Below are 11,271 nucleotides of genomic sequence, written 5' to 3'. Positions count from 1 at the left end.
AATCTGTGCAGTGTACTCCCTGTTGAGATTGAGACTGACACATCTGGTTGGATTATTGAGTGTTTGGGTCAATTAATTAATAGATTAAATGGTCAAAGTGGCTTGACAGTTATACGCTCAGGATGATGTGTACTTTCTCATTAAAGTATCTTGGTTAATTTCTTTCAATGCACAGAAACAAATAGACATCCCATTAAAAAATTGTCTTTCCGCTAAAACTTTTGTGTGTGTGCATGTGCATGCGCTTTATATGCACAATTTTTTTTTTTGTTGAGTCAAAGCCTACCACAGGTCTGACGTAGTCCTCTCCAGGTATGGAGCTTTCTAACCTGCATTTGCATGCTTGCATAACCTTTAGGCTATAGAATGGGATTTGTTTTTGTTCATAGCAGAGTATGTCTGTGTATGTATGTACCATCCGAGACTGATTTCCTGATTACTTTTTGATCATCAGCTCCCCCGGATTGCTGCTGGAAGCGTAGACATGTTGCCTGACATGGGTGGTGGTGGTCGGTTTGGCATGAAGGGCGGTTTTGGTGGTTCACGAGGGCCTGGATTTGGCCGTTCCAGTGGCTATGGTGATTCTTCTGGTCAAATGGGAAGATCTAGTGGACCTCGTCCTGGTCGTTTTGGTTCCTTTGGTGATTCTGCTCAATCTGGAAGTGGGTATGGTGGATCTAGCTCAAACCGAGGTGGAAACTTTGGTAATTCAGGTTTCGGTCGTTCAAGTGGTGGTTTTGGTAGTTCTGATCGTTCAAGTGGTGGTTTCGGAGGGTTTGGTAGTTCCGATCGTTCAAGTGGTTTCGGAGGGTTTGGTGGTTCTGATCGTTCTGGTGGTTCTAGAAACTTTGGTTTGGATCGCCAGAGTGGTTTTAGTGACAATAACTCTAGCCGTTTTGGCACCTTTGGGGATGATCAAAATGCAGGGAGAAGATCCTCCTGATTTATTGAATAGTAAGTCTAATTCTTTATTTCTTTTAGTTCTTTATCTTTGTTTCTCTTATGGTTGCTGGCTCAGTTTGGTTTCTACTGTTGGCATTTCTCACAGGTCTGTCTTGCAGTGTCAGTTAAGAAGATACCGCACCCAGGTGGAAAGTGGTGCACGGGCTTCTGCACCTGTTAGCAGTGGCGAAGACATGGTGGGGGCAAATGGGGTCTACTCACCCCTTTTTGTATTTATTGATAACGAAGTTGATAAATATAGTACAAATTTGGCTAGATTTGTTTTTAATGTGGGATGATCATTTTGAGTTCTTGTCTCTTTATCCATTTATAAAAAAGAATCTCTTTTACCCTCTTTTCTGCACTGATCTCTTTATCCATTTTAAAAATGTATATAAAATTTGTGAAAGTGACATGTTTCACATGTGCGTGAAATACGTGTGAAATTTTGTAATTCCAACCAAGTTTATGAGTTTGGCCGAAGGGTCGATGACCTTTTTTATTAATAGGTATTAATATGGGCCGTCTGACTATATATATAGTACATATGACCACCCAATGTCGCCGCAACATTGTCCAAAAGACCAAAATTTTATCTGCCAAAAATCAATTAAAATATTAATGCAAATTTTATATTTGAGGAAGACGAGCAATGCTTGATCACCGCACCATTTCAAGTTTCATCAGTCCAGGCTTGATAATTTGGTATTAGGGAACAATTTACATTTGGAAAGAGCAAAAGATTTTTATCATTGAACTATTACGAGATGAATACAATGAATGTTTCATACTATGAAAGCCAGCCAGAAAAGCAAGTGATAAACAACATGAGATTAGTAAAAGAAAAATGTAAATAAAAAAAATATATATATAAGAAGAAAAAGAAACAAAGAACCAGTACAGATTTACAGTCCAAGGGATTTTGATGCTGTCATGCATTGAAGAGCTTCCTGAAAGGCCCATCTTTACGGTCTTTTGCAGCTTCAGTTAAAGCTAGAAACCTCCTGAACCCTGTTGTGGCTGCACCTCGCCCAAGTGCAGCTGCTCTGGTTAGCACATCATCCGTGGAAGCAATGAGTCCAGCTGAAGCAGGATTTGGCATCAGGGCAGCTGCAGGGGCAGTTGGGACAGGGGGGACAACCGGTGGTGGCATAGAAGGTTGTGTAATTCCGGGTCCATGCTTGTTAAAGTCATCTAGTATACTTTGCTGATCTGCTTTCTTAAGACCCTGCACATGCCATGCTCAAATTGATTCAGTGGAACAAGTATGAATTAAGTTGGAGAACCCAATTTGAAATTATTTTGGAAAAGACCCGACATCTGTGCTAAATGTGAAGTGGTCTAAATCAGTAAATCCCTTCATTGTTGTTGGAAATAATATGAATGCAGAGAACAGGAGCTGCGGTACTCAAATGAAATGACTACTCAGGTTAAGTCACTAATTAATCAGACTACAAGATGCATCCAATTGACATTCAGTCTCCAATACTTCTTTAAGGACTTGATTTTTAATTGATTAATGGAATAAGCAAGAGTGTCTCTTGTGAAAATAAACGGATGCACAAAGGCAAGAAGAAGTTGACTTTGACCTTGAGCTCCAGAATTCGCTGAAACTCCATTGGTGTTCCCTCTGGTAGCAATGCACGGTATGTATCTGCAACAGAATCAATAGGGGACAATATGACCTGTAGAAACAAGATGGCATAAACCTGCTTCAGTAAAGAAAACCCGAAGCTGCCGGAAACAAGTACCAACAAACTGACCACCAACCTTCAGAAGTGCTTCAGCTTTGCTCATCTCACGGCTTACAAATTTCGAATAGCTAGCAGCACGTGAAGTCTATTACAAAAAATATATAGATCTGGTTAACAGGTTTGATTTGTGTACTATGAGAAATAACAAGAAAACTATTGCAGACACTCACGGGAGTTAATAGAAATCACATCAAAGCAGGCATGTTAAATAGTACATGATTCAGGTCATGCTTGTAACTAAAACCATATATCAAAGCTCTACTCACCTGGTGACCAAGGGATGGTATGTCTAAAAGAACTGTCTTTACAGCTTGAGTATCCAATAACATCTGCAATAGCATCCAATCATTTTCTTTAATATTAATATCATATCAATCAATCATGAAGATTACTTCCCAGATATGTTAAGTTTGGGAATGATCAAAATTAGAGTTTTAAACTACAACCCTAATGCTTTGAACAGTTGACAATCACAACAGCTTTCTAACATGTCCCACTATGCTGTTCTACAGCGTGATTATTTGTATTTTACAGCAAGAAAATGTATCGATTCTTCAAATTGATATTAAAATTGAAATTACGTCTAGCATAAAACTTTTAAGATGTTTTAGATCAATGATACGGAAACAATAAACTATTGTACTTGTTAAAACTACAGATTTTTATAACTTAAGAAATAATGTTAAAATTGAAAAGACCAAGAAAAAAGTACAAAGAATATCCAGAATACTATGGACAATAGAGAGGATTTTAGATGTGAAGTACAATTTCAAGTTTTTTGAAGTAATTTAGATTTATAAACTATCACATCTGAATTTTAACTAGAAAAGTGCTCAGATTTTGATATAAGGCAAATCCCCTAAATTAAGCAAAAATTTCAAAGGAGAAAGTCTAGGATTGATAATTTCTACCATGAGGCAAGATTTAAACTACTTAGAATTCAAGATTAAAGGGTTATCCTTGGTATATATCCCTCAAATCTCATATGAGAAGCCTCCAGATATAATCTTTACATCCCTTAAAAGCAATGGTTAAATACACTCATCCTCATTTCTTAATATAAACAAATTTAGATTTAAAAGGAGAAAAGGAGAACTAAAATAATGCAGTCCGTACTTGTTGGGCTCCAGTTTCTGATATCTGCTTGCATTTGAAAATGTTAGCATAGAAACGTGGACCAAGAGATGATGCAAGCTGCACAGGTTAAGTTAAATAATTAGAATACAGAGCTAAAATGCAACCAAAGAGAGCTTCTCCAAGTGACTACATTAGCATAATGTTCAGAACTGACTTTAGTGTGAAGTATAAAGTAGAGAAGATAACCCATCACAGCTGAAGGATGGAAAACCCTAGGATGACATGATCCTGAGATCTGATTCATTCTCTCTCTCTCTCTCTCTCTCTCTCTCTCTCTCTCTCTCTCTCTCTCACACACACACACACACACACACACACACACACACAAACAAACACAACACACTAGAACATATACATGTAAATTTGTGAACATTTAAAAGGAAATCATTGTTCTTCATTTTGTAGATGTTCAAAGGATGATGCTTATTCATAATCAGGAGAAAAGTGAGCCCTTTGTATGATCAAATGAAACATGTCAGCCCTTTGTATTACCTTGTCCAAAAAGAATTGGAAGTAAATTGGTGAAAGAAGGCTTCCAAGCATAGGAATACTACTAGCTAGGATCATGTTTATGCTATTAACATACCTGCAAAAAGGTGGAGTGGTCACTTGTAGAAAGCATGTAAAACTTTGATTTGGAAGTTCCAAATTTTAAATGAATGTTAGCTTACTCTGATTGGTCACCAACACTTTCAAGCGTACCCCATGGAACTCGGGTCATTGCAGCCATTTCAATGTCAAACTTAGTTTCCAAGCCATGCACCAGGGTTACCAATGCTTTTGTTATAACTGCTGAAAATTCATCCTGCACAATTGCATGACTCTTGTAGAAAATGCACAGAAAAAATATGCCATAGGTGGTGATCTTTTAATGAAATAGCAATACCTGCACTTCTGTCATATCCACCCCATCAGCAAATTGAGTATCAATTATTTTGGATACACTTTCAGCCAGTTCACCAGACTGCAAAGAATTAAACCCAAATTACCAAGAATATACAATAGTTTTCACTCTTGAACTAATAAAGCTTAAGCATATAACACCAGAGTGTTAGCTTCTACTTGCTTTAGAGCCAAAAATAAGGAAACTCATCAGACAAACAGAATCATCTAGCCCATATTTTTTCAGAGGCTCCAATCAGTATCACATAGTAACCCCTTCCTTTCAACAGCATTTGAAGTAAGTTAAGACCAGGCACGATAGCTTCACATGCACACAGGAACCAAGCTAACATTCAAAAATCACAGAGAAGTTCCATGTACCCAGAAACCTGCTTACCGTCGTATGGCAGTATTCAGCCGAATTGACAATATAACAAATCACCCTTTCATCTCTGTCGGATGTCTGCTAAATTGCATAAAATAATTAGCATTTATTCAGAATGAAAATAATTTTCTGAAATAACCATGAAAGTGAAAATTGGTCCATTGATACCTTTATCTGTCCGTCCATACCAGTGGCTGCTGCAACAATTCCTGTACCACCTTTAGGTAGTCTAGCAAAAAGCTTTGTAGCATATGCTTTGAGAACCCTTTGAAATACCTAAACATGGAAAGAGGCATAGGTCATGTTCTGTTTAAACCAAGATATATGTGTGAGTGTGTGTGGGCACCAAATTGGGATATCAAATGATGGATTCCAAGAATGCACCTTGAACAAATTAAATAATGTCTGGTTCTTTGTTAAAGCGCTGCATCGCTTTAAGCTTCTCTTGATTATAAGAAACAACTGCAGACCAAAAAAAGGCAACCGAATCAATGCAATCGAACGATTTAAAGTAAAAAGCCACAAACGGAAAGAAAAAGTGGCACATAAGACTTTTAAGACACAGTTCTAAGGATTCATATTTTTGTTTAATGAAGAAAGCTCTCTTTAAACAGATAAAAGGATCAATACATAAATTGAGATGATAACAACCTGAGTAATGAATATTATTCTGATACATTCATATCCCACAAAGTTAAACAAGACAGCAATCAAACTAAGACTAATCAAGGCCAGGAACACACACTGTTTCCAAATTAAAGGGATTTAGCCTTGTAAGAGTTAATCCCGTATACAGGACCCAGGCCTTTAGAAATTCTTGCCTGAAAAGTTCAGTCTCAAGTCATTTTCAGATTAAATATAATATAATGCTTTTAGATGGTCCTGGTCCAACAACTTTGTAGAAGACTTATAATTGGGCTTCAGAATAAATGAGACTTATAATATAGACAACTCCAGCATAGCAGCTATTAACAATGAAATTTAGATAATTTTCAACCAATTGTGCAATAATAATTGTGATACAGTAAGTAGTGAAAAACATAACAAGGAACAAGAAAGCATTTTCCCACTGTAAGTGGAAAAGAACTAACAAATTAAGATGCTGGGTTCACATGTAAATGGACACCAGAACAACATCTACCGGGATTTAAGAAAAATATTGTAATACTGCAGGAACAGATCTACCCCTGAATCTTTCCAACCAAAGAATATTACAAACAACTGAAATTAATAGATAAATTAGTCTGTTGGAGAGAAATGTTATCAAACAAGCATCAGAAAATTAAAGTTTGAATATAATATTATCAAATGCAGATTTCAAACTCATTAACTGCATTCCAAAATTTCTAAAGTGACAGAAACAATGAATGTCTAAATGCTTACCTGCATGCTACTTGATAAAACATTATTCTGACTTCCCTCCTCAATATCCCATGTTTCCTCCTAAGAAAAAAAAAAGTAAATCAAAGAAATACCCAAGCAAAGTATTGAATATAATAAGGAGTAATAAACCTAATCTACCTGAACAAGCTTCTCCAAATTCTCCATTAGTGTCTTCTCCTCTAGTTCAGTGTACACAGTCAAGTGAGGCTCAAAGCAAGATGAAATGATTCCACGGAAGTTGAACTGCCAAATCAAATCGTATAAGCAATTCTCAGGAGTTATCTCTATTAGAAGTTTAGAACTATAATATGAGAGGACCATAGGAAACCCTAGAAGTAAATGGCAGACTATAATTGTAAACATGACAAGGAGAAGACCGTATTAACTTGCATAAAAGAGATAAATGATTGGAATATTTTGTTACAGAAAAATATCCTTTCAAAATTGTTTCGTGGAGAATTAAAAATCATGTTTCTGAATTGCTGAAATAAAGTTTCTAAAACTTCCATATATGAGATAACATTTCCATAACTTAGTCCTCTTAGAATCTTAATTCTTCCCTTGGAATAGGGGTAAATTACCCCCACTTTCTAACCAGTAACCACAACAAGACAACGCAACAACATAATGTTGAATTGACTTCACATGGATTGATTAGAATATTGCCAAAGATACTGCAGAAAATATGCTATTGTAACATACTTTATACATACACTCATGCCTCATTTCATATATAATATGTAATATGGGGTTACTATTATGTAAGAATATAAAAAACAAAAATTTACCCCAGCTCCAGGCGCTGATAAATCTTTATCCTTATCCTGGAAAGAGAAAATCAGAAGGAAAATTTAGTAACTTGATCATATATATAAGATTTTTCACAGTATTGTTAGAAAAATTTTTCGAATATATTAAGCAACATGTAGCATGCATACCTCTGTGCCACTTCCCTGATGTGCAGCAAGCTTTTTTTCATACTTCTTTCGAATATCTGAAGCGCTTTGACTAGTGTTTTCCCCTCTACCAATTTCTTCAATCTCATTTCCGACCTCCCTTCCCCGAGCACCACCTCCAAATTTCTCTGCCAATTCATCCTCAAATTCTAGAGTTCGTTGTAGTGCCTATAGACAACAGTCAAGGCATTAAAAACACCAACAAATCAGAAAGTGGCAATGACAATGGATATAGAATATCAACCATAATGAAGATTTATGTTATATTTACAATAACGAATCACTTACGATAAAACCTACAAAAATAGGCTATCTGAGGTAAGGAAATCCTTATTAACCATAGTTTCCAAATTAAGTCCAATTAGGCAGATAAAATAAAGACACCAAATTTCACCTCTCACTACATGTAAAGCAATTAAATATAATAAGTTAGAAATATGGCTTACCAGCAATAATGTCCCAACATCTGGCTTTTCTTTCAGATTATTATGGATATCTTCTAGCTGCTTCCTGAAAAGAAAGAACGATACAACATTGTTTTAACATTTTCTTACATAATTTCCTGGCAAAATCAGATGTTAACTAAATCCTACAATATCCAGAGGATCAAGTAAATTTCTATCGCCCTGAGCTTTAGCTCAAGTGGCATGGGATGAGTAGGGTAAGGCTAGAGATCCTAAGCTCAAATCTACATGTAAGCAACCTCAGAAGTAAACTAGGTTAAGTATCTTTTTTTGATAAGTAAAATCAGGTTTAATATATCTAATAACGAGAACCAGAAAATGAAATCTTAATTCTAACATTTTTATTCTCTCTTCAATTGAGAAAAACTAAGGAAATTACAAACTTAAAAAACCAAATAAAAAATAAAGGAAGATCAAGCAACACCTACTTTATATATGTGATGACATAACTTTCCTATCCTTTTAGCTTAGTTACACGTATTAACACCAGTAAACAGCAAAATCTAGAATCTTATAAGAGATGTCAATACAAAAGTCAGTTTCAAAACATCAAATGTTCCCTATTTGGTTTTTAAAAAAGTTTACTTTTACATTTTATGTAAAAAAACTGAGGAAACTTCTGGCTATCACAAGTAATTGAACTTGTCGAAAGAATTTGATGTTGAAGACGAGTAGATTATACCTTGTTTTTTTACAGAACTGAATACAGAGTCGATAAGGAACATGCCACGAAGAAGGAAAGATTTTCCAGATTTCTTCATTTGTTCTCATACGACGCTTAATCCATGCATATCTTCGTTCAGTTTTATCCAACTTAGCTAGTTCTAGTAATATAGAAAACAAGAAGAAGTTCAGAATCAAGGACAACTCAAGTGAAGTCTTTATACAGAAAGCATATCCACTAGGCATAACATCTAACATGAAGACACACCAGCTCCTTCAAAGATCTGCTCATAAGAAGTAAGCTCCCTGCTGCAAAAGTTATTCACTAATTCTTCCCTCACAGATGGCTCCAAAGCATCAACAACTAAGCAAGCATCAGATAACTGCTGGAGTAAATTAGTTTCCTCCGACTCCTTTCCAGTACCTAAGCTGAGAATAAAACGCAAAAGGAGACAAACTTAGCAAGCAAAGAGTCAAAGAAGCAAAATTATTACAGTTGTAACTGAGCAGTGAGCAAATGTCCGGTAAATTACATCTGTATATTCCAAAATACAAGGTTCACAGGAAAAGCAGATTTCAAGTAAGAAGTACAGAGTGGATTTCAAATTTTTTATTTTTTTTTTTATACGAAACACAAAATCAATAACAATGTGGATATGAATATATATTTTATCAGAGATGCAAACTTTATTAACAAAATAGTTTTGTAAATACAGAAGTGCATATAATTTTAACAACATACCTTGAGAAATCGGAAAACACGTGTGACTTAAGTATTTGTTTGATATTCTTAAATTTCTCCCTCAGCTCCGTGATTTTTGGAATATCCCTATAGGCTTCAAAATGGCTACATAACTGGTTCACAGCCTGATATGTATCATGAACCAGAATTAACATGAAGCACCTTTTCAATGATTTGTATATAATGCAAAAGATTATTTTCTGCAGATATAACAAAAGCAAATAACACACAGTGCTTGCAAACAATGAGTATCATTTCATTACAAGGATCTTCTGGTTTCTTAAAGAGTGTGAAGATAATCATAAGCTACAAACAAGTAAAGGATAATCAAGCTACAGATTACTTGAAGAAAGATTAAAATATAAAAAGGCATGAAGTAAGCACCTCTTTACCTACAGTAAAATGAAACTATATACTAGCAGATAGGTTACCTCCAACTGTGCAGCTGCCTCTTTATATTGTCGTTTTGAAGCCATTACTTGAAGCTGCTCAACAGCAGAGACTGCCACGTGACAGAAAAGGGTATTACAATTCAATTGATAGGTAATGACTATATACTACAAGAGCTGTGCAAATAGTCATTGTAAAAAAATGAAACAGAGCAACTAACCTAGCATGGTCAGACGATGAAGAGCAGTAATCGTCGTTGTTATATGCTTCTTTGCAAAGTCCAACTTTTTAATGTCACGACATATTTCTTGAACCATTGTTTCGCTTTGCTCAGCTTTCGTTTTAATTTCGCGGATCTTATACATGAGTTCCTGCCTTAGAGGATCACAAAATAAATAAATAAAATAAAAGAAACCAAAAATAAAAACAAAGCTAAGACAAACCATATACAGCAAGAACAAGCCTCAATTTTGCAAATGAAAAAAAAAAGCTTATGGACAGAGTTTAAGAACAGACCTCCACAGCACGCGTGGCGGCAGCAAGATCTTCCTTGGCTTTGGTCCCCGAATTGCTCTGAAAAAACCACAGCAACCAATCCATCAAAAACTAAAAAACTGTTATCTATCTTAATTCTTAAGAGCTACTAAACATTCAATTACAGTTGTGAGCTCAATTGGCAAAAATGACCACCTGCTGGCGAACCGCAGCTAAAATTCCAGCATCGACACGCTGAATCTCACTGTGTATCTTTTGCATTAGCGGCTCAACACCAGATAAAGACGCCTCTGTTTATATACAATATGAACATTCTAAGAGTAAGTGCAACACCTACACATTCTATTTGTACATGCATCTCTGTGAAAAAAGCTCACATTTTGTTCACACACACACAAACAAAACACAGAGGAAGAGAGATAGAGAGAGAGAGAAACCTGTTGGGAACATCTGGTTGATGTATTCCAAAGCGCTTGACTTGTCCATGCCTTGCTATTGCTGAAGCTCGTATCGGATTATAGATCAGAGAAGTATTGCAAAGAACGGAGATCAGAGCACACAACTGGATAGTGGAGACTGAATGCCTCTTCCAGTTTGAGCTCTCGTTTTGATGAATCAATGGCGCTGGAAACGGGTCGATCTCAGATCAGGGAGGGAGATTATGTGAACCGGGTTGCACGATGAACGACTCTGACCCGATGTTTTGGAGCAGGCTTGAAAGCTCGAGGTTTGGAAAATCGGATCCATCATATGGGCTGGGCCTCTAGGCTATGTGGGCCGTCTTAAATGGGGATTTTAAAGAAACCCACTAAATTTTTTTTTTTTTTACATTGGAGAAAATCGAACTCTGTAAGTCTGGATTTAGTTTAAACCTAACATTTACCTCACCCACCATCACCACTTATGCTAACCGCAAGGGCTTCTAATAAATTATTTTCCCACCCCACTCAAAAAGATTTCTTCTTAACCTTCCATCTTTACAGCTATTTAAAAAAAATGAAATAGAAACCTAGTCACCCCCCACTAGACACCATCTTTCCCTCCCAAGTCCCAACACCCACCCACCCACCTCGTTTCC

The 11,271-nt window shown here is 36.2% G+C and overlaps 2 protein-coding genes across 2 annotated transcripts in view; one reads left to right on the top strand and one right to left on the bottom strand.

The window, feature by feature from the left end:
- Positions 1-1,294, top strand: part of LOC147287915 (DEAD-box ATP-dependent RNA helicase 53, mitochondrial-like) — a 4,277-nt gene extending 2,983 nt beyond the window's left edge. The window contains exons 7-8 of the mRNA XM_086241949.1: positions 454-954; positions 1,049-1,294. Of these exons, the coding sequence (XP_086098075.1) occupies positions 454-943 (490 nt within the window). The 3' untranslated portion in view covers positions 944-954; positions 1,049-1,294. The remainder of the gene's footprint in view (positions 1-453; positions 955-1,048) is intronic.
- A 379-nt stretch (positions 1,295-1,673) lies between these two features.
- HIT1 (Membrane trafficking VPS53 family protein) lies at positions 1,674-10,866 on the bottom strand. The gene is made up of 24 exons (XM_086239479.1): positions 10,631-10,866; positions 10,389-10,483; positions 10,215-10,271; positions 9,919-10,069; positions 9,740-9,810; positions 9,309-9,433; positions 8,835-8,995; positions 8,586-8,727; positions 7,886-7,949; positions 7,422-7,607; positions 7,272-7,307; positions 6,622-6,726; positions 6,484-6,543; positions 5,485-5,562; positions 5,269-5,376; positions 5,113-5,178; positions 4,720-4,797; positions 4,505-4,638; positions 4,326-4,419; positions 3,813-3,890; positions 2,963-3,025; positions 2,713-2,781; positions 2,532-2,627; positions 1,674-2,170 (listed from the first exon to the last, which is right to left on the bottom strand). The coding sequence occupies exons 1-24, from the start codon at positions 10,677-10,679 to the stop codon at positions 1,874-1,876; spliced, it is 2,463 nt and encodes an 820-aa protein (XP_086095605.1). The 5' UTR covers positions 10,680-10,866; the 3' UTR covers positions 1,674-1,873.
- Between the last annotated feature and the right edge of the window lie 405 nt (positions 10,867-11,271).

Source organism: Dryas octopetala, chromosome 4 (assembly GCF_963921425.1).
Source record: "Dryas octopetala chromosome 4, drDryOcto1.1, whole genome shotgun sequence".
Lineage (NCBI taxonomy): Eukaryota > Viridiplantae > Streptophyta > Magnoliopsida > Rosales > Rosaceae > Dryas > Dryas octopetala.
Note: the sequence above shows the minus strand (reverse complement) of the source record. Positions and strands in the feature narration are given on the sequence as shown.